General features: G+C 30.9%; 1 protein-coding gene across 1 annotated transcript; it reads right to left on the bottom strand.

Annotated features, from left to right (window-relative positions):
- Positions 1–1,432: 1,432 nt before the first annotated feature.
- On the bottom strand, positions 1,433–1,987 carry LOC113853106 (dirigent protein 11-like). Its single transcript, XM_027483560.1, has one exon. It carries the CDS (start codon positions 1,985–1,987, stop codon positions 1,433–1,435), a length of 555 nt encoding a protein of 184 aa, XP_027339361.1.
- Between the last annotated feature and the right edge of the window lie 22,812 nt (positions 1,988–24,799).

Here is a 24,799-nt window from a genome sequence, read left to right as displayed (position 1 = left end):
AAGACAAATGAATAAAATAATAGTCAAAACAGAAAAAAAATATATAAAAAAATAAGCTAAAAAATATTTGGGCTTAAAATGTTTTATTTTATTTTTTTAAAAAAAGGGCTATATGAGCCGAAAACCCAAATAAATTAAAAATTAATAATAAAAATAAGAGATTTAACATAATATAATAACGAAAAAAAAAAGACCGAAATTTGCATTGAAATTTAATGTTGAAGGGTGCAGGCACTCATAACTCTCGACGTATTCATTTGAACTTTTATTTTAATAATAATAATATATATAAAAAATAAATATGGGATATGAAGTTTTATGATATGGTTCGGGATAAGTAGCTTTATATTTTTATTATTTAGTTCCAACTTCATGGTTCATTTTTATAAGTTTACCAGAGTTCCGGTTAGAGCAAGATGAGTTTAGTATGCAAAGCAAAAGAAAGAAGAAAAAAAAAACCCTTAAATACAGTTAGCAAATGTTCAAGATGTGAACCAAAAATAAAGAGAACAAAATTAAATGATTGATTGTTTCTTCTTCTTTTAGGCTTTGGTTTTTGTCTCTTGCTCTCTAATTTCGTTTGGTCTTCTCTTTAGGTGTGCTTTTTTCTATTTCGTGTTTTTCTTTCTTAATATTCATTTTTCTTTTTGAAATATTTGTTCTTTACTTTGTCTCTAAAAATTTTTCTTTCTCTAAAAAAACTTGTGTTGTCTCTTTAAAAATTTTCTTCTCTCCTCCGAAAACTCATTTGAAAATTTTTGTTTTCTTTTTTCAGAGAAAAAAAAGGATCCTTACACTTTTATATTGATAATTTAAAATTTTTGTAAAATGCTATTATTCTTTTTTATGCTTAGAATTGATTTTTGATATTATGGTATAAGTCTGAAAGCTTCTTTTTTTGGAAAACAAAATAACTTTTTCAAATTTTTTTTGTTTTTCTATAAAACAAAATTATTATTTTATTTTTATATATTTTTAAAAATTTGGAAGAAAAAATTTGGTTTTCACACTAAGTTAGGGTTGGGGCCGTTCCAAATCACGTTGACAAAAAAAGAGAAAATTTACTAAATTGGTAAAGGCTGAAACTTCTCACATTCGGTCAATAGTTGATGCTGCGGGATCAAAGAAGCTGCTGACAAATTTAAAGTACACCGAAAGCTTTAACAGTTGCATGAATCTCACGTTGCAAAGTTACAAGTTAGTAATTTAAGCAACTCACACCAGAAAAAAGCAAAGTGTCTTGTTTGCTAAGAGAAAAGAAGAAAATGACAACTGAAACAGCAACATTCTAATAAACAATCTAACAAGACATAATAGAATCTATCAAATTTGATTAAAAGTACGTGCTACGATCTAACCATCTGAAACTGTTGATCCTCCTAACTGAGACACTTATTTAAACGGACACTACTACCCTGACAAAAGGGACACATTAGGAGAGACGCAGTGTAATATTGTACTCCACAACAAAATGTTCAGGGGTAGAAATGGAATAAACACTGTTTACTATGGCATAGCCAGTGGCAAATCTAAACGCACCAGTGCCACCAACAATTGACATTTCTCTATTTTGCTCCAGAACGGGGTTCCTTCCAAGCATGCTCAATGTGCTTCCTGCATAGATGCCATCTTTGAATACAAAATTGGTCAACATGAACATCCCACGGTCCTCAAGAGAGGAAAGGCCAAACAACCCTTGAGCCCTTCCAATCTGCTTTGAACTCAGCTCTGGCCCTTCAGTCATTGCATCATCCATGACAAAAGTTGTGCCAAACGCATTAGGAACATTCTTTGGTGACTCTATTATTTGCACAATCGAGGGGTTCTTCTCATTTCTAATTTCATGGAAGTAAAAGTGGATGTGGGTTAGCTTCTCTTTTGTGTGGTGTTCTGAGGGCAACTGGATGTGGGATTGTTGTGAGAATGCTCCATGGGTAGAGATGAGAGTGAGAGATAAGAGAGAGAAGAATGCTAGTGGAACATACATTGTATCTTTGTAAGACTCTCTATGACTATGATCATTATATTTTGGCACTTAAATTGATTGTGTCTTGCTCTTTATTTTTATTTATTACCCACGTTCATCTCTTGGAACTAAAGCCGTGGAAGGTACTGATTGGTGGATCTGGATCTTAACCCTTATTAAAATCCTGTCCAATTATAATGTTAGAGCCTTCTAACCCTAATTGCTTTTGCAAAAGGGAGATTTCAAATTGCACATTTATCACTTTTGAGGGACTGATCAAGAGATTTACTATAATCAATCATTAACCTTTTTTTATTGTTTTTTATAAGACTTGCTTGAGCAATTCTAAACATTCTTAAGTTGAGATTTAATTGGCCAATAATTGTGTCTCGTATGAGAATTTGTAATTATATTTAAAATTATAAATAAAATAATTAAATAAAATTAAAAAATTATAAACATAAACGTCAAATATTAAACTATATATATATATATATATATATATATTTTTTTTTTTTACTTTAAGTGAGTGCTTGAAAGAAAGTTAGACGGCGTGCCATGCGTAAGACGAAGCACAGGCAGAATAAAGCACGCGGAACAAAACCAAAATCAAATTCCAGTGAAATAAATATAAGTATTTGCTACAGAAGAATGATCATTTTACGCTATTAATTATTTAAATAATTTTTTAAATCCATTTCTTAAAGTGATTATTAAATAAACAAATAATTTTAATAATATATTATTAATTTATAATAAAAAACATAAAAATTAGAAAAATTTAATTAAATTTTTATATAAATAATAAAGTAATATAAGCAATTCAAGTTTTAGCTTTGAACAAGAATGTTTATAATTGTGATGCATGTGATCTCAATAACGATAGTCACATTAACGACATGAAAATAATGACAAAAAAATAAAAATATTTTATAATGTAAAGTAAGGATGTTATGTCACAGGAAGATGACCAAGCTAATGAATTGAACTTCAAGAATCTATATAAGAATATTCAACACATAATTTCATTAAGGTCCAAAAAAAATAAAATTAGGTCCAAATACATCAAAATTCTATTATCAATTAGCACTAGAAGCTTCCTGGCACATGGCAGCGGCAAGTAGGGGAATGACTCACCATTTGGTTACAATTTTGTTGCATCACTTTTTGTTAGCATTTTTTTATAGCACGTTAAATTTCGTCTAGATTATGTACCACTTGGTTATATATTGGAAGGAAATCTATGAATAAAATCATAAAAAGTTAAAAAGGCAATTTGTTTTGTATTTGGAGGCTCTCCCCTCGAAAGGAGTTTTTTCTCTCCATTTGTCTCATTACTTGTTTTGTATTTGTGCTCTCTTTCATTGGTGCTTTCATTGTATTGTATCATAAGCTCCTTACCCTTTTTTGCTGACCTTGCATCCACCTTGCAACAGTTACTCCAAACCTAACTCACCTTCCAACAAAATTACCAAACGAACATCACCACCCTCACTTCTGAAATCATTGCACTAAGAACTCGCCTTGGTCCTCTTGGTTTTACCCATTTCCAAAGCGATCCTAGTTCCACACAACTTTTCCCTGCCACCACCATTAAACTCGACATCTCTCGCTTTGACAGTACCGATCCATTGGGGTGGATTTTCAAGATATTCCAATTTTTTTTATTTCCATAACACCCTCGATGACCAGGGACTGTGCATTACTTCCTTTTACATGGAAGGTGAAGCTCTCACTTGGTTTCAGTGGATGCATTCTAATGGCCAACTTTGCTCTAGGTCCACATTCTTACATACCCTTGAGATGCGTTTTGCTCCCTCCCTCTATGAGGATTCAAAAGGAGCTTTGTTCAAACTGACACAAACCCCCACCGTTAAAGCTTACCAAGCTGCGTTTGAAACCTTGGCCAACCGCATCGTGGGTCTCCCTCCCCCCTTTTACCTTAACTGCTTTGTCTCAGGCCTGAAACCCGATATCCGCGGTGAGGTTCAGTCGTTCCGACCTATCTCCCTATCCCAAGCCATAAGCTTAGCCAAACTTCAAGAGGAAAAACTCTCTGATCATAAAGCGTCAGCAAACCACTCTCGTCGCGCTCCCACTTTGGTAATACCCCAAACCTCCCCATCGTTCTGACCCACCCTAACCTCCTCCTCCTCCTCCTCCAACAACCCGAAACTCGCAACCCTCATCAAACGTTTATCCCCTGCTGAGCTTCAGTTCCGCTGTGAGAAGGGATTGTATTATAACTGTGATGAGCGTTTTGCACCAGGCCACAAGTGCAAGAGACAGTTTCACCTTCTTATTGCTGACTCCAAACAACCCGACGATGCTAAGGAACTTTTGAGCACCTGCCTCCTTCACTCGGCCACCGAGGCGTCAACATCAATTTTCGCCATTCCTCATGCTGCCTATATCAGTTTCCATGCTCTCATTGGTCACACGGTTCCACAAACTCTGTGCGTCATGGGTTAGATCGTCAAACATCAAGTCACTACATTAGTTGACAGCGGTAGCACTCACAATTTCATCTAGGACAGTATCGCAAAACAATTGAATCTTCCACTACAGGCTTCATCTGAATTTCAAGTACTTGTTGGTAACGGTGAAGAGCTCTCCTGCGCTGCCCTATTTTCTCAGGTATCTTTACAACTTGGCTCTCATAACTTTTTGCTTAATCTCTATGTTTTATCCCTGAGTGGTGCCGAAATCATGTTGGGTGTTCAGTGGTTAAAAGCCATTGGGCCAATCCTATTAAACTATGGTACTCTCACCTTGAAATACATTAAAGCGGGCCAAATTGTCACCATTAAGGGCGAACCTAAACCCGGCCCAAATGAGGCTTCCATACACCAATGACGTCGATTGGCATCTACCTAAGCCCTAGACACCCTTCTTGAGCTGCACCTTGTTAACCCGACCCAATTCCCTTCAGAAAATTTGATTTCCCAACCCCAACTCACTACCTTCCTCAACACCTATGAACATTTATTCCTCACATACCCCACCCTACCACCACCAAGAGCCACCGACCACCACATCCCCATCCCCCTCCTAGACGAGGCTAACCCGATCAACATCTGCTACCCTCACTTCCAAAAAAAAGAAATAGAATCCCAAATCAATGATATGCTTAACCATGGCATCATCCAACACAACTCTAGTGCTTTTTCATCCCCAATTCTCTTGGTCTGCAAAAAAGATGGTACATGGCAGTTTTGTGTCGACTACTGAGCCCTCAATGCCCTCACGGTAAAAGACAGATTTCTTTTTCCAGCCATTGATGAGCTCCTTGATGAACTCTATGGCACTCAGTGGTTCTTCAAGCTGGATCTTCATTCAGGTTACCACCAGATTTGTATGGCACCCATTGATGTCTCTAAAACGGCTTTTAGCACCCACCATGGTCAGTATGAGTTCCTCGTCATGCCATTTGGGTTGTGTAATGGTCCATCCACCTTCCAAGCTACCATGAATTCTATTTTTCAACAATATCTCTAACAATTTGTCATTATATTCTTTAACGACATATTAATTTATAGCAAGACGTTTGAAGATCACCTACACCAGTTGGAACTAGTGTTTCAATGTCTGAGCAGCAATCAAATTTTTTTTTTAAGCTCTCTAAGTGCACCTTCGTCCAATCTTCAATAGCTTACTTGGGTCATTTGGTACCAGCCACGGGAGTCGGGCCTGATCCAGAGAAAATTCAGGCAATGGTTTCATGGCCTACCCCAACAATTGTGAAACACCTACGTGGGTTCTTGGGCCTTACAGGTTTTTACAGAAAGTTCATGCTGATATTGCCGCACTATTGATTGACCTTCTCAAGAATGATGGTTTTGAATGGAACTCACAAGCACAACATGCATTTGAGACTTTGAAATAGGCCATGACAAAGGGCCCAATTCTAGCCTTGCTTAACTTCGACGCAAAATTTGTCTTGGAAACTGACGTTTTAGGGCGTGGCATGGGAACTGTCCTTATTCAACATGGCCATCCCATTTGTTATTACAGTAAGAAATTTTGTCCTAAACTCCTGAATGCTTCGATATATGTTCGTGAGTTATGTGCTATTACGTCAGCCGTCAAAAAATGGCGCACTTACCTCTTGGGGCACAAATTCATCATTCATACAAATTAGCGCAGTTTGCGAGAACTCATGACTCAGGTTATCCAGACCCTAGAGCAAGAGTTTTATCTAGCTAAGCTTCTTGGGTATGCCTATGAAATTTACTACAAACTGGAATCTCAAAACAAGGTAGCAAATGTCCTTTCCCGTATTCATGAACCCTCCTTCCAGCTATTCGCCATCACCATTCCCCATTGAGAGTTTCTTGACAAACTAAAACAATCTTTGACTGAGGATATTGACCTACAGGAGCTGTTACGACAAGTCCAACAAGATCCTACTGCTCACCGTGATTTTCAGGTTAATTGTGGGCTCCTTTTCTTCAAAGGAAAACTGTATATCCCCCCTCTTCTCCATTTAAGGATATGTTGCTCCATGAGTTCCATTCATCTCCAATTGGGGTCATAGCGGAGTACATAGGACATATGGTCGTCTAGGGGAGAATGTGTATTGGCCAGGGATGAAACAAGATGTTACTATATTTGTTAATGCTTGCTTGACCTGTCAACAAGTGAAGCATACAACTCATGCACCCTACGGGCTTTTAACACTCTTGCCGATTCCAACTCAGGTATGGGAGGATATTTCCTTAGACTTTATTGTTGGGCTCCCTTCTTTCTAAAGTCACACTGTTATCCTTGTTGTAGTGAATCGTTTGTCCAAAGAGCTCATTTCGGATTGCTACTTACTCACTTCACCGTAGTCAAAGTGGCTGATCTGTTCGTAAAAATGGTGTGTAAACTTCATGGAATGCCTCGTAGCATCGTGTCGAATAGTGACCCAATTTTTCTCAACAAGTTTTGACAAGAGCTCTTCCACTTAAGTGGCACAACTCTCCGAATGTCGATGGCCTATCACCCTCAAAGTGATGGCCAAATTGAGGTGGTGAACAAGACACTCCAACAATACTTACGTTGCTTTGTGCACCATCAACTTTGACTTTGGGGTTAGTTTTTACACTGGGCAGAATGGCATTATAACTCCTCAATTCACTCCTCCACTGGATTCTCACCCTTCAAGGTCGTTTATGGCAGGCTGCCACGATCCCTTCCTCAGTACATCACAGGTTCTAGTCATATTGAAGCCCTAAATGTAGAACTTACTAGCAGAAATGATATTCTGCAGCTGTTAAAAAAGAAGTTATCTAAAGTTCAAGCAACTATGAAACACTATACTGATCAACATCGCTCCCTCATCCCTTCAAAATAGGAGACACGTTTCTTGTTAAATTATGGCCTTACTGCCAAGCTTCTGTGGCTGGACATAGAACTCAAAAACTAGCCAAACGTTTCTATGGTCCCTTCAAATTGCTCCAACAACTCAGACCTGTTGCTTTCGAATCAGACATACCCCAAGGAAGCAAAATTCACCCTATGTTCCATGTGTCCTAGCTGAAGACATGTCATGATCCCTCCACCTTGCCCTGCAATTGCCTGAAGAAGCTATAGACAATAATTCTTGCATTCAACCATTAGCTATCTTGGACTGGGAAGACACTGATCCTCCTTGTGTGGTAGTACAATGACAGGGATTATTCCCTGAAGATGCCACTAGGGAGGACCTTCATAAGCTAAAAAAATCTTACCCATCTTTCCACCTCGAGGACAAGTTGTTTTTGCAAGGGAATAAGAATGTTGTGTCCCAAGAAGATGACCAAGCTGATTAGCTAGACTTCGAGGATCCATATGAGAATACCCAACACATAACTCCACTAAGACCCAGAAGAAATAGAATTAGGCCTAAATACATGAAGAATTTTATTATCAATTAGCACTAGAAGCTTCTTAGCACATGATAGTCGCAAGTAGAGAAATGATTCACTATTTGGTTACAATTCTATTGCATCATATTGCTTTCTGTTAGCATCTTTTTACAGCACATTAAATTCCTTCTAGATTATATACCTCTTGGTTATATATTGGAAGAAAATCCATGAATAAAATCATCAAAAAGTTAAAAAGGCAAATTGTTTTGTATTTGGAAGCTCTCCCCTTGAAAAAAGTTTTTTCTTTCCATTTGTCTCACCTTGTTTTATATTTGTACTCTCTTTCAGAGGATGAATTGAAAGGCAACAACATTTTTCTTTTTGCTATCTTATTGATTTCTTATCCAACTTCCCTTCTGATTTACGTTCAAACTATTAACAAGCGCTTTATATTGTTTGTTTATAATTTATAATTTTTTGAGTCAATAAGATAAACATATCTTGTTTGTTTATTTTATCATATTATCCTTATATTGATCCATAAACAAGCGCTTTATAACTTTTCGCTGTTATCTGCTTTAATTCTAATATTTTGGAATTTAAATGCCATTTTTATTCTTCTATAAAGTTTTCAGTTTCAATTTAGTTTATGTACAGAGAAAGTTTGTTTAAGAGTTTCTAAATAAAAAATATTTCCTAAATATTATATGTCGTTAACTTTCATTGTAACGTTGTAATTTTGTATTTAAATTTTTTTTTTATTTTAATCTCTATACATGACACTTTTTATTTTTGTTATAGTTCTTGTATATAATTTAATCATTGTCTAAAATTTTTAAATCATAGGGATCATAATAAAATTACAAATATTATACTGATTCACCATTATATTTTTTTGTTGTTGTTTTCTTCTATCCTAATTATTTTCCTACTTTTTATAAAATGAAAATATTAAATTTAAATTATATTTAAACTTTTAATTTAGGAATAAAATAAAATAAAATAACGAGAAGAGTATGATACTCCACCCAAGAAAAGAAAAAGGTAAAGTATGGACATTTATATATTTTAAGTATGCATAACTTATTTCTTTAAATATATTTATTATTCTTTATCCATAGTGAGTAGATCAATGATTTGGTTAGTTTAATTGAAATATTTCAATATAAATATTATGAATTTGATATTGTTATTTTTCAAGCAATTAAGTGAACATGGAACTGAAAATGCATTATAATACATGGAATAAAATAATGCTTATAAAAGCAATAATTGATATAAAAGGTGAGTGTCTCTCTTTTGGTTAAAGGGCAAGTTTTGATTGGACTAAATTAGCAAGAAGTCTTCATGATTGAATCCCACTCCCACCAAACACCAATCCAAATTAGGCAACGCAAAGACTAAATGTGCAAAGGGAAGCACAATTATGGGGTTATTGGGTATTCGACTTCGCAGTGGCAGGTGCTATGACGTCGGCTTTTTTATTTTTTAATATTTTTTAAAAACAAATTATTAAAATAATTTTGCTGTTTGAATTTTTTTTTGCCACATGATAAGTTTCGTTACATGATGGAACAAAATTTATTTATTTATTAATTAATTTTTGTTACTAAAAGAGATGAATTTTAATTTTTTAAACCTTTTTAATTAAATTTCGTTTTAAAAAATGAAATTAAAAAAACAAAATAGTATCAAAATTCTGTTATTTTTTAAAAATTTTTTAAAGGAGTTTTGACTAAACTAGTTTAAAATTAAAAAAAAAAAAAGGTGAGGAAGTTCTTGCTTCTTTTCGGCGGCAGGTGTAGAGAACATCGGTGGGTCGTAGCTGAAGTTTTCATTCTAATTAAACGAATTCTGCACTGTTCCACTTTGATTTCATATGCAATATACTAAAAATATTACCTGTGGGATAAACATGTCATGGAATATAAAGAATAAAAAGCTAAAATAAAGTTTTATGTTATAAAAATTCATATTTTTTTATTTTTATTTTCAAATAAATTAAGCCCTTCTTTTTATTTTATTTATCTACTTTTGTGGGATAAAAATATTTGAACTAAATATACTTTTTTAAAATTATTTTTTTTTATTATTTTTTGTTTTAGTTTCGTATAATCTTAAATAAGATAATTTTTCATCGTTACGTCTAAAGTGAGAAGCTTTCAGTAATTTGGAGAAATCAATTTAGGTAAGTTTTAGATAATTAAAAATAGTCTGATGTGAATTTAAGTTTTGGAAACTTTCAATACTTAATCCCATTATTGACATTTATTTTACACTATAAATATTAGTCTATTAACAAAAATAAAATACACTAGCTAAGATTCATGTAACTTCCAATTAACCTTAATTTTATTATATTAAAAATGTCTTTGCTCTTGTGTAATTGTGATGCTACTTTTGCGCCATTAAGTTGCTAATCTAAGCTTCTTGTCATTGCAACAATGTCTCTATTTCTTGTCTTTGTCTTCTCCTTCGTCTTATCAGCCATATTTCTTGTAACTTTCTTTGTGCTGTCCTTTGTGTCATATGCATATTCTTTTGCCTTGTGTCATATGTGCTTATTCTTTAGTTTTGTCTTTCATTTTTTTTACTTGCTCTTTGAATCTATTCATGCTTTCACTCATTATTTCTTTCACTCTCTCTATATTTCATATGCAACCATAAGAATCCACTTAAAAAATTCGAAGACCGCACAATCCGAAGAATCTATAGTTGAAATCAGTCCCTAATACTACAATTATCGGTTTAATTGGTTCTGGAATTTTACTTTCAAATCCCACTTATGCTCAACATAAATTGCATTCATTGCTTGGAATCAACCAAAATGCAATGTTTTAATTTTTTTTTTAATTCTTCTACTTCTATAGTAAGGAAAAATAGTATGAATTTTGATCGTTCAAGATGAAATTTGATATAATAAAAATAAATCCTCTTATTTTACACATAATAGAGAACTTCTATATCAATTTTTTATGAAAAATAGAAATATTAGTTAAAGGAACATAATGAATTAAATATTTTTGTCTCACACAATACTAATTCTTCTAATTATTTTAAAAAATTTCTTTAAAAAATAATACTTTGATCTCATGTGACATTAAGTCAACAAGTATTTTTTTAAAAAAAAATGAAATACAAGATGCTGAATAAATTAAAAATATTGATTCAAGATATAATAGTATCAATAAAGTTAAAGTATTATCTTACTTCAAATAGTTCAAACTACACAGATTAAAAAAAAAAGTGTTCAAACTCTGATTTTGAAAATGAAAAGTTAAAAGTGTTCACTTTTGCTAAATATGCTTTTCTGTCCCAAAGATAATCTAAACAGGCACAAAGTTAATTTAAATTAAAGTATAGACAGAGAATTTTTTGATAAAACCTTGACATATAATCTTGGACATTTTAGATATTTTAATTAATATTTTGTTACAACGTCAAATTTGGTGTTAATTAACAAGGTAAAATATAATTTTAGTTAAATAATAATATTAAAAACATATAAAGTACTGAACTTAATTAAATTTTAACTTAATTCAAACTAAGTAAAGTGATATTCATTTTACATGCGCTCAAATTAAAAAAAAATGCATGTTTATCGTATAAATTATAATTTATATTTATATTATAAACTTGAAATTTATGTTTAAACAAAAATAGTTATAAAAATTAGTATCATCCTGGTTAAATCACATAGCTTAAGTAATCACATTTTGTTACACTTCATTTCAAATCTCCTGCACAATTCCAAGAGTAAGAAACAACAAATAATTAAGAAAATAGATGTAAAAGAAAAGAGAAACATTTCGATAGAAAATAGGCTGATTTGCCTCCTTGGAGTTCAAGCTTTGAATTCAACTAAGATCTATATGTGATATTCTAATATATATATATATACCTGTAACCCATATGAGAATTAAGGTCATTAGAGTCTCACATGAGAGGAAGAAAGTCAAATATAGCCATAGGATAACCTGCCGGAAAAATGCACCAAATGAAGATAACATTGCAAATTAATACTCCGGCAAGTCATCCTTGGCTTCATTTCACTTTCAACCTCTGCATGAAAGACCCTTAGACCAAAAATGTATAGATAAACTCATATTTATTTGTATTCTCCCTTCACATATAAAATAAAGGTCTAATGCTTATTTCATGCTCTACTTTGCCACAGGTTGCTGCCATTTTATAGCCAGAGGTACATGTTAGTGCTAAATTATTAGAGAGGCTCTCATGCATTCTCCAATATTGAGATTCTTAATTTGACTCACTATTCACAAGAGGCAAGTGATTGTTGTTGCTCTGAAAGGGCAATCCCACATTTTATCTCTATGATTAAAGCATCCATTAGTGTTGTCTTCCAATTTCCTCTTAAAGCTTATTACAATATTTGGGTTGGCAAATTTAGCTAGCATGGGCAATATTTCTGGGATTCCACCTTCCCTTCCATCAATTGGCATGGCACCAATGCTAAATTCCTTTTTTTGTGGGAATAGAATATTTCAAATAGAAATAAAAATGAATGAATTAAAAGGGGCGTGGAATGAGGATTTGTGCTTTGGAATGGCCATGCTTTCTTTTTGGTTTTGGCTTTGTGGGCATGTCAAAGGCTTAGGGAGTTGGGTAATGAGTCATGACTCTAAATGTGCAAGTATGAGTGGACTGCTACTAGGTAAGAACATACTTTTGAAATTTTTTTATTGTGTATCTATGATCATATAGTAATGGAAAATTTTATTAGAAAAATATTTATTATATCAAATACAGAAATAATGAAGTGTTTACTATTTTAAATAGTTTAAAAATATTTAATAAAATATATTTAACGTTTTAGATCATATAATTTTGGATGTATAACAAATAATTCATTTACTTTCATTACTCAATTGCTGAAGGCAATGTGTTTTGCTTTTAAATGACTAGACATAAATTCTGTGTCACTTTTTTTCATCTCATGTTATAAGTATTTTTTTAGTTGTTTTATTTTAGTTTAAAATATTCATTAACTTAAAAAAGGTATTATTCTCCTAAACCTTTATTTATTAATTAATATTTTTCATAAATATTTAAATAATTTCACAATAATTTTTATTAAAAATTTGAGTTTAACTATTCACTTTAAAAAGTAAACTCACATAAATAATATTATCCAAACTTTTTAAAAAGTATTACCAACACATTCTTAGTTAATACACATTGTACTTAGAACGAGATATTTTATGTATAATTTAACATTCAAATTAAATAAGTTTGATACTATATTAAAGTTGAGTCTAATTTACGTACTTTCAAAAGTTATTTTATAAAAAGAGAATTACTCAAATTTTATAATTATTACTGTGGCTAATAATTACATAATTTTGTAACAAGATTATACTTTTTTATTATAATAATTTGCATGGTTAATATTTTTAAAAAATCCACATTATCTTAAAAGAAATATTCCTGAAAAGAAGTATCTTCTTACAACTCAAAATTTATATGATGGCAAGGAATAAAAAAAAATCTTTGTAAAGGTAAAAAGGCTACAGAGCCGAGAGTAAGAAACAAAATCTTTTTTCTGACGAGATTTTCTCAAGAATGAGATGCTCTAATGGAGCGATAGCTTTAGCCAATGTCAACGAACAAACAATCATTACGAAAGTTAAACAGTAATTTATTAAGATTACAAACTGCTGCAAACTCAATCCACCTTTTATATTGAATAATATTTGGTTTTTTTTTTGTCAAAAGAAAGCATATGTAGTTTGAGTGAGTTGACAGGTTCCCAATAATGATTCAGTTTTTGAACAGATGGTTACACTTACATTGTAGACCACTAAAGTTATTGTTTGGTTTTATTTATTTATTTCCTTTTCATTCGTTAAATATATTTTTAAAGTATGTTTAAATTTATTAATTTAGAATTATATATATTAATGACCAAGCATAATTCATACCATAAATACTCCTACCTACAACGCTCTATGTACAATGATTCATTTTCTAATTTACTGAACTACAATAATATGCGACATTTTATCACTTCTATGACTGAATGGTCTAGGATTTTATCTTTATTGTCCCCATTTTTTAATAAATAAAGTTAAGTCAACATAATATAGGTGAGTATCTGCATCCTCCAAACTTCCAACCCAAAAGAACTTTACATGACGAGGGTTGCTAAAGATGTAATATAAAAACAGTTCATATGTTTTCACTTAACAATTTAAGCTTTTGGAATTATTAATTTATAACATGCCAAAAAATATGAGAAATACCTTCAACTTAAATTGACTTAATCAAACTTGTTCGATCAGAATGGATAGTTATTCTTCCAAAAGGTCAACCCAACGTTCTATAAGCTTTCTTCAACATTTGGGTTGGCCACTTTAGCACAACCAAGATTGATGGGGTCTCCACCTTCCTTTCAAGTTTCAATCAACTGGCCTCAATTCTAAATTCCCATTTGTGGGAATATAATTTTTCAACAAAAGGGTGGGCCTTGAGGATTTGTAATGACCATACTTTTTTGCTTATGGGCGTCTCATATGGTCATGGAATTTGGGTCAAGGTTATATGACTGTGCTGGTAAGAGTAGAGCACATATGCATATGCTACTTGCTCAGAACTTTTTCTTTTTTAATTTCATATGCAAATGCAATGGATATGGTTTAGCTTCAAAGACTAGACATGAACTAGTTCCCATGGTATCTTAACTGATAGGTGAGACTGGAGAGATTTTCAATTAAGAATAAAATATTGTGATTTGTAATGGAATAAACTCAAGCCAATGGACATTATGGCAAAAGTTAAACAGGAATTGAATAGTTATAAACCATTGAATCTCATGCACAAGTCAATCTTATTTAAGAACAATTTGTCAAAATTTTTGGTCAAACAAAAAAAATATAAATTTTAAATATATTTTTAATGTTTTAAAATTTTAATTTTAGTTCTTATTTTTAAATTTAGGATTGTTTTTTTTTAGCAATGATGTGTTTAATTATAATTTTATTGCATGTTAGTTTTTTTTTTATTGTTCCTTGATAGTAAAAAGTAAAAAAGAAAGTTGAATTTTTATAATAATTAATATAAAATTATATTTACGATATATTTTTATTGATTGACGATATATAAAATTTTACTTTTTTATTACATTGAAATTAAATTCATAGTAAAAATATAAATTTAAATATAAAAACCATATGTGTATAACATTTTATTTATTTTTAATTAGAAAACATTTTAATGAATAAGAAATGTATTATTATTGATTTTCATGTATCCCATTAACCAAGACAATAGGTTGCAACATATACTTCTACTTCTTTAGTGACATCTTCCATGCAACGTTCATGAGTTGCTATCTTGATTTTATATAATTTATTACACTTTCTCTCGTAATGTCATAACATTTTATTACTTCAATAAATTTAACCAAATTTTTATTCTAACTCAATAATTTTAAAAAGTTAAAATAATTTTACAACCTTTCTCACACTTTAATATATATTACACCAAAAGCAAGTTAGAAAAAAAATTATTTTTTTACTATCATGAGACTTAGAAATAGAGCCACCTGATAAGCCAACTATATCATACGAAATAAATAAATAAATTAGACATTAGATTTAAAGATTTGAATAAATACAACCCTTTTTACTATGAATATATAAGTTTGTCTAAATTATTTTATAGAATAAATAACCTTACCTTTGCTAAACTAATGAATTAAAATATTGTATTAACTCTTCATGCAATGTATTTGAGCCAAAAAGTGAGCTTCAGCACAGAACACAGAGCAATGCATGTACACAGAACGAAAATAGAAGGCAAAAAGTAAGTTATAACACCGTGGGCCAGTCCCTGCACAACCCGATTTGGGCCTGTCCAAATCTGTTTTGGTCGTTAAAAAATTGAGTTGGTTCGGTATCATTATTTTTAAAAATATATTTATTATGATGTCTATAAATTTAAGAAATATTTAATATATTCATAAATTTTAGACTGATAGTTACGATTTATTTAATATTTTAGAGATTAAAAATATTTATATTTTTTAAAATAAATTACTAATTTTACTATTTATTAATATAAAATTGATTTGATAAGTGTTTCAAGTGTAAGAGAACATAGAATAGTCTCTTAATTTACAAAAAAATTATAGAAATTATTTTTAAAAATGAGTTAAAACTTTAACCAGCCTGTTTATGACGTGGCTGCCAAATATTTTAAAAAATAAAAACATAAAGGTGAAATTAATAAAATAATATAAAATTAATAGATTTAGATTCATAGTAACTAATAAAATTGGCTCAATGAACATGTTTCACTGTGCACACGTTTTTGGTAGGTTAAAATAGAATGAGATAGTTAGAATAGTGGGTTGGGAAACTCCTACTTATCAGACTTGTCCTGATTTGTCATTTTCATATTACAAGCTAAAACTTTGCTTAGCTGTGTCAATCACAGCCAAATTTATACCGCGAAGGTTAGCTTATCGTCAATGAAATCTACTAAGTCTGGTGCTTGTGTGAACATTTCATAATCATTTGCAAGGAAGTTTGAGCCTCCAAAACACAATTTCATGCGAAGTTCTGCCTTTCAAGCTGACTGCATGCAACTCTAATTCTTCTCTCACTCAATAAGATTCTAATCCTAATCCCATTCAAAAACACTGATCAGTGTTGATCCCTTACTTTTTTTTATTAGGTTTATTATTCTTGCATATATTTTCTAAAACATCGTTTTATAACTTATTACATCACTTATCTTATTCTATATTACTCTCTCTCCTTAGATCACTTTTAGTTGTAAAAAAGGATGTTTAACAATTATATGCAAACATAATTTCTCATATAATTGTGTATGTATTCTGGCCTCTCTAGATCTCACATTGCTCCCACTTTTATGAGTTTTAAAGAGTTTACGTTGTATCATTGTAGTTAGAATAATTCAGATCCAATCAACACCAAATGTCGCAGTCAAATTTATGAAATATCATTCGTGACACGTAGCATTAGTCTTTTGCCATTTCATGGATCGCACTCTCAAAAGTGATTTAAACTCTAACCATGAAAATATTCATCAATAAACGTTTTTTCATTCATAGATCATTGATGAAACACTCATTATTAAACCTGAATTATACTCGCAAATTAGTCTTCGAAATTGTACACATCATATATTTTAATATTTGAAAATTGATTTTTTTAAATCTTAACTTTACAAAATAATATATTAACCTTATTTCTTTTTAGGAAAAAATAGTAGTTAGAATACAAAATAAAAACTAATTAAAATAAACATTTTTTATAAAATAAAATTAATATTAATTCTTTTAATCAAAGACTAATTTTGATAAATAATGTCTCATTACTAGAATTATTAATTTTTTCAACATTTTTTTCCCACGGTTTATATAACCATGGTTAAGTTTGAGTTTTACCCACAATTTAAATAATCGTAGTTAAATTTAAATATTCTCCACGGTTTACTATTATAAACGTAGTTAATTAACGACGGTTAGGAAAACCTCAGGTAAATATTAAAATATTTTTTATCAACCTCAGGTACGTAATTAATCTTTGCGCTCATAAACCCCTCTCTCTAAAAAACGTGAAAAGAAAGTCTTATTTCTCAACCATGTTGCCTAACCTTCTCTACGCTTAAAATCTGTCTCTCTCAATATCATATTTTAAAATTGATTTGAACATCCAATGTTGCCAAAGCCCTTTTTAAGAAGTCTCAGTAACCCTCAAAAATGTGAAACAGAAGCTATCTTTCTTAACTCTGACTATTGCCTACCCTTTCCTGGGCTGATAAATCCTTTCTCTTTGAATCAATTTGATATTGTTGTTTTTGCTCTCGTTGTCGTACGAAGGTATGATTTTTGTTTTATGTTTAGGATTTTGATTTCAAAATTTTTGCTCCTTTTCTTTTGATTAGGTAGTTTCCTTTTGAAGGGCTGGTATTATTGACTTTAAACGTTGTTTCTTTCAATTTATGTGCAATATTTGATTGATTCAAAGAGAAAAGTTGGGATTTTTGTTGTCAAATTTGATGCAAGGGTAAACCAAGTCCTGAAGACAGGAGCTCGAAAGCATGAATTGTTGGTTACTAATGCAGTTATAGTATGTTATCTCATCAATCTTATTCAATTCCCTTTTTTAGCAGTTTGGTTTGGGATCAATGGGTTATCAAGTTTGTAAATTGTGTTTGTTACATTTTTGTAGACAAAGGGAGTCAGTTTTGTGGCTTTTACATCAAAACTTGGGTATGTCTATTTCTGCTATCACTTGCTGTTGCTTTTCCATCTTATACAAAATTTAATCATTTTTTAATTTCTTTAATGTGAGATGATGTGTTTACTCTTTTGTTGATAGATCAACTTCTTCATTTAAGTGAAAAGCTATAAATTAATGTCTATGTTTCAGTTTTCTAAAATAACGTGTAAAAGTAATCTAACATGGTATTGTCTATCAAGACTCAGGCTATGGTTGGATGGCGAGTGGAAGTAGCAACATATTTTGCATAAAAATCCTTAGGCTAAGAGTTAAAATTTTGCTTTTTATAGGCCAATGATCAGAGTACCCTTGTTACTATCAAAGTAAATTAGTTTACTTGATGAGATTTTTACTATTCTATGGCCTTTCATAAATGAGAGATTTAAGGCCTAGGGGCCGTTAACTTAGCTCCTTTTGTGCCGCAATGGCCTTATAGCTATGTACTGAAGGTCATTGCTGGTGCTATCAAGATGACGCTTTTGGACCTCTTGACTCTTCCCCTGTGCTAGGGAGTATCAGTAGTAGGAGACTTAAAAGTCTAAAGGGCAACATTTTGACTGCTCACTGTGGTGTCCAGACTTTTAGGATGTTTTGTTCTCCTGTAGTCTTTGAGTATGTACAAGCTCCATAAAGTTGTCAACTTTTTTATACATCACAGATTATGATCACCATGAGTTAGGTAATGATATTTAGTACTAAATTTTGGGGCACTTAGAAGGATGCTAAAACCCCCAAGAAGTAATTGTTTTGGGTTGAGAATTAAAAACCTTTGGGACATTCTTGTAACACTTAATTCAGAATGGTTAACACATGAAATTGTTAGAGAATGCTGTGGTTTTTATTTTTTTATCTCTTATTGGTTGCACTTATTATAGAGTTATGATCAATTATGATGGAATTCACCATATATACATTTTATTTTTAGGCATGAACTTCTCCTTTTTGAAGCCCTACGTGAAAGCTTGGAAGAAGAAATGGAGAGGGATCCTTGTGTATGAGTCATGGGTAAAAATGTAGGTCATTATGGAGGATCTTACAAGGTGACTAAAGGACTGACCAAAAAGTTTGGAGCAGAGCACTCACAGAGATTGGAGTCATATTTTCAATCAATCCCTAGAATCCAGATGGTGGCTTGCTTAACCCTTTACAATGCCAAGGGCTTGATGAAAGCTGCAATTTGAAGTGAGAACTCTTGATTTTATTTGAACGTGTTTTATTTTATAACCTCAAGAAGGAGAATTCCAGATGAAGAGTCTGTATTGTCACTTGAAGAAGCTGAAATGGTTAGGCTTGGGGAGCATGTCACAATATTGACCTATGAAATGAAAGACATGACATGTTTTTTTTTTTTTAATTAGAATATTATTATAAGTGTGTATTATGAGATATTTATGTATCACTTTTGATTTTATATAAGTGTTTGTGATTTTTAAAATTTGTTATGTTTATCAATTAAAGAAAATTATTTAATTTTTATGTAATATTATATGATATACAGATGAATTAAAAATAAACTATATTTTAAATATTCAAATTTTATATATTCACATGCATTTAACAAGGGTTTTAAAACTGTTGACAATTCTGGCAAATTAACGAGAGTTTCAAACCACAGGTAATCCACACAAAATTTAATGGCAGTTTAAAAACTACAGATATTTAACGACGGTAAGTAAATCATGGGTAACTAACGATAGTTAATAAACTGCCGGCAATTAACTAAAGTTTTATTAACCGCAGAAAATACTAAAATTACTTGTCATTGTTCAAAAGTGCTGATAATCTGTTTGCTACACTTAAATTAACTACGATTTTGTCAACCACTGGTAATGTCATTTATAACGGTTAAAACCCCGTTAATATCATAATTAACCATGAATAAACCATTATTTTCTTGTAGTGTCTCATCTTACTTCAAGTAAGTGGATCAAAGGATTATGCATCCTTGAAAACGGCAGGTAAAAGATAAAGTGAATCTTCCAAAACAAGGATGAAAAGAAAAAGGTGTCACCACAAACTAACTACATTAGATAATCTCATGAACCAAACCTTCCAGTTTCGTGTAACTCCATTTTCCATTTCAAAATATACATAGTTCAGTTCATGCCACATTTGCATAGCTAGTGTAGAACATTTCACCAAGTCACATTACTAGACATCTCTCCTTCAATCAAGCTCTTTTCTTAGTCTCATATGAAAGCAAAGAGAGCAAAAATGAGTCAAGATGTCTCTCCGACAATATCCTCAAGAGAGATCATGCTTCTGCCGGCAGGTCATCCTTGGCTCAAATATACTCTCTGCATCTTCATGCAAGACATTTGAGCACATAACAACATTGCAACTTGAACCACACTCTTTTATGCTCACATTTCACATCCTTTACTAGCCTATCTACAAGGTATTTATTTATAAGCACAAGAAATTCCCTAAGAAATTCTTTCGTACAAGAAATTGACCCTTTTAATTACCTATGTACCTTTCCGTAGTGCTCTTTATCTAAAACCGTCCTTGTTGTATGGAATCAATCTTGATTATGCTACGTGTAGCCTTATGAATTAACTAGGAACAAGCAAAAGTTGACTTCGGCCCTTTTTCTTCCCAACACTGTTTGTTGATTGATTAGTAATTGTTGTTGTGGGAATAGAATATATGTGAAGGCAGCCAGATAGTAATAGTGCTTCCCCATGCTTCTGCTATGGCATTGTCATTGTGAATTTGTTCTCAGAAATTTAGATGATCAAAATGGTATCTAATTAGATTTTGACTTAACTTGTGTTCCATAGCAATACAGAATCAAATATGAATTAAGTTTCACATAGAATAAAATATAAACAAGTTAGGAGTTTATAAAGAGACAGACTTATGTACTTATTATCTTAAAATTTTGGAATTACACTGTAGTGTTCTACTCATTGTAAAGTTTCCTATTTAAATACTCCTCCAACTCAACAAAATATGTGTAGAGTCCCTTAAATTTCCTTGCCTCTAGATATCCTTGTGTATATATGTGTCCCTCTCACTGTACTGTATCAGTCTAAAGTTCATCATGCAGATTCCTTATCTTACAAATTTCACCGAAGAATTTTCTTTTCTTTCCTCACTTATAAAGTTATATAAATTTTGTTGTTCTTGACCATTGGCCATCTTCTATGGCCACGGTCACATTTTGTTTTTGCTATTTTCTAGAGTTTCTTCGCATTCCGTAGTCAGAAGATTTTATTTTTTACATTTTTGTTGATATTTTTTAGTTTTTACATTTTACCAATTATTTAATTTAATTTCTCCAAATAATTTTTTTAATTTTGGTCTCCATATTTTTATAATCCATACCAAATTTATTAAAGAGTTGTCGTATGTCAATTTTTGTTGAATCATCTTAGCAACAGAGACATAAAACAAACGTTTATAAGAATACACGGATCAAAACTTAAAAATTTTGTTCAACAGAACTAAAACTAAAAAAGAATTAAAATATAAAAGATTTACTTTGTTGGATTGAAATTACAAAAATGGATACAAAATATGTGTAGTTAAAATTTGTTTTTTTTAATCTAAATTACAAGTATTCTTAATCGAAGACAATCTTGTTCAAATTAAGGAGAACTATTCTGAGAATTTAATATAACTACATTTATGAAGATTTTATTTTGAAACTAGAGGTTACAAAAATTGGATACGAAACAATGTGTAATAGTCAATTTTGCATTTAAAAATGTTATAATTAAAGATAAATAAAAAATTAACTAGAAAAATAAGCTAATAACTTTTAATCATAAAACTTAAAACTGTAATTTTTAAAGTTATTTCTTTTATTGAAAAATGTAAACAATTATTAAAAAGTAATTTTTTAAAATTACAAAATAAAATTGAATAATAATTTTTATAACTTTGTTTCAATAATAAATAAACACAATTGGAAATATTGATTCACTCAGTTACGATATGATGTACTTTATGGATTTCGCAAGATGCGAATGTATCCGTCTTCAAACATCAGCACAGTCAATCGATTCGTCATTGTCATCTGAGAATAGATATCTTCATTTCAAAATTCAAAGGGTCTGAAAACAAAGAAGTCAAAGAAAAAAGGTTGCCATTACTTTAACTCGAATAATTTCCCCCCTGCTGGCAGGATTAGACAGCATTTTCTAACCCCTATGAATGACAAGCGTAGTATTTAACTTTTTTTATTTTAGTTTTTCTTACTAAAGATGTGGATGAACCAGTAGTAGTAGTTGTTCTACCTTAAACTTGAGCTATCGAGTTTACATTATAATAAATATGAGTTATATTAAATATTTAGAGACAGAACTTTACTTTTTGTTGTAGTTATACTCGATTCACATATTATTGTCTTTAGTAGATGATAACTATAAAATATTCATTTCAAGGTATAACTTTATAAGTTTAGGGTTTAGGAGTGTTGACAGGCCATGGACAAAAAGTAAGAAAAATTTTAGATGATAGCAATAATTTTATTCTATGGCCTGTCAACACTCCTAAAATTTGGTATAAAATATTCATTTCAAGCTAATCAATAATTATTTATTTATTGATTTTTTTATCTTATAGTTTGTTAAATTTTTCATAGTAATATGTTTTTATATTAAATTTAAAAATATAAAATTTAACACATGATGTATGGTATATGAAATCATAGTTAACTACTCATTTTATATACTATTAATTAATTTTTTTAAAAGGTAAATTAATAATATTTGACTAAATATCAATAATATCTAAAAAAAATTAAAGGCGTATTTGAATAAATACTAAATAGTTTAATTAAGTACCTATTAATAAACTGTAATAATATAAAGTGTCATGATCATGAAACTTATTAAAATTAAGTTAAAAAAAGTATTTCAATAAGTTCCAGTATAATTTTTTTTAAATAAGCTTAAAAAGTTTAAGGAAGCTGTAGTTTTTTTTTTAAAACCAACTTCTTTACAAGTTTTCCCTTATAAAAACACCTAAATAATGGATTAGTTAATTAATGATTAAAATATTGTAAAATAAAATCGATTCTATCACTTAAAAAATATTTTTACATGCAAAAAAAATGAAAAATAATAAAATAATTTTTCTTTAAAAAGTCTAATTTTAAAGTTTGCTTCAAAATCTGTGAGAATATTGGGTCAGCCCTCTTCTTATTGTTTTTCACACAGGTGAAACCCATCTCCCAACTATTAAAAAGTGGTTGAATTAAGTGATACATATTTAATTTGTTTTTAAAAAAGATATTGGATTCAAGAATTGTGCACTGAAAAAAATATTCAGCAAGGATATTCCCGACCTACTGTAGATAAAAAACCACCTACCAGGGAGGACCTGCTTTTGCCTTCAAAATTTCCGCGCTAAAATCGTCCGAACTACATGTAATTATCTCTTATGGGATTGATTCTACATTCAACAACATCAACTTGATGAAACTAAATATAATGAATTAATTAATTTGCTTAATTTAATAAAGACCGAGAAGAATTAATTTAATCACCTCCCTTTTCATCACATGAAAAACAAGAAAAGCTGCATTCCTTCTAACTAGCTAGTAACTACTGATTACATATTAATTCTAATAAGTTTTAATAATGATTCATGCGAACTTTGAACTCTGACTCCAGTGTTTGAGATATGCAACCTCTATAATAATGTTTGTAAGTGTAATGTACTAGAAAACTGTGCTGAGGTTGTTACAGAATCTTTTGTTTAATCTCTCTTATGTTGTGTTCTTGACTTTCTTGTATACGGGTTGTAGCAGTGCTTGTACTTCATTTTGATAAATTATTCTTTGTCGTAACAAAAGGGAAAAAACAAAGAAACTTATCAAAGGATTATGGGTCCTTAAAATAGATGGAAGAAAACAGAAAAAGATTACCTAAACTATCCAAACTAGTTAATTAGAAGAACCAAACCTTTCGTCTTTCATGTAAAACTTTCTTTCCCGTCTCAAATTATACACTTCACCCCATGTAACTGAGCATAGCAAACATATATAAAGTACATTTATGTACCAAGAGAAAAATAACTTAGTGAACATTTCAGTAAGGCACAATTGAAACCATGCACAAGCTCTTCCCTTAGTCTCATATGAGAGGAAAGGGAGCAAAAGTGAGCCCGGATTCCTCGCCGGCGAGCTGGCCGGCAACGTTTCACGGCGGATGCCGGCAAGTCATCCTTGGCTCAAATGTACTCTCTCTGCCTCTTCATGCAAGACATTTGAGCAAATAACATTCTTCTTCGCATTTCACATCTTCTATGCTTTTCTGCATATTTGTTGCCTATGTATTTATATGCAGAGAAGGTCAAAGGCTGAAATTCCTACCCATGAACATTCCCTAGCTGTTCCTTATCCATTTCCGTTCTTGCTGTATGGAATCAATTTTTCCCTTACAACACGTAGCTCTAAGAATAACAATAATGTTGTTAAATATATTTTTTTGTGGAGTAAATTTTCAATGTTCTTGTAGTACTTATTCATTGGACTTACCTATTCCGTATGGTTACTTTTTTTTGTTTTTATAGTTAGTAACTTCTTTCTTATTTTTAATTTAACAAAAAATCATATAAAAATGATTTTTTTATTTTAATTAAAAAAATTCCATTTTTGAGATACATGTATAAAACAAGAAAAAAGTAAATAAATAAATAAATAATTATGTATAATGTCATATGTAAAATTAAATTTTAATTGTTCAACTAACATACCTTAAAATTTATTAGCTGGG

Source organism: Abrus precatorius, unplaced genomic scaffold, assembly GCF_003935025.1.
Source record: "Abrus precatorius isolate BTA unplaced genomic scaffold, Abrus_2018 Scaffold10, whole genome shotgun sequence".
In the NCBI taxonomy this organism is placed as follows: domain Eukaryota; kingdom Viridiplantae; phylum Streptophyta; class Magnoliopsida; order Fabales; family Fabaceae; genus Abrus; species Abrus precatorius.
This window is presented reverse-complemented; position numbering and strand designations above follow the sequence as displayed.

What these genes read in the sequence shown, in the direction of transcription:
- LOC113853106 (XM_027483560.1), bottom strand. Translation starts at nt 1,987, where the DNA reads ATGTATGTTCCACTAGCATTCTTCTCTCTCTTATCTCTCACTCTCATC.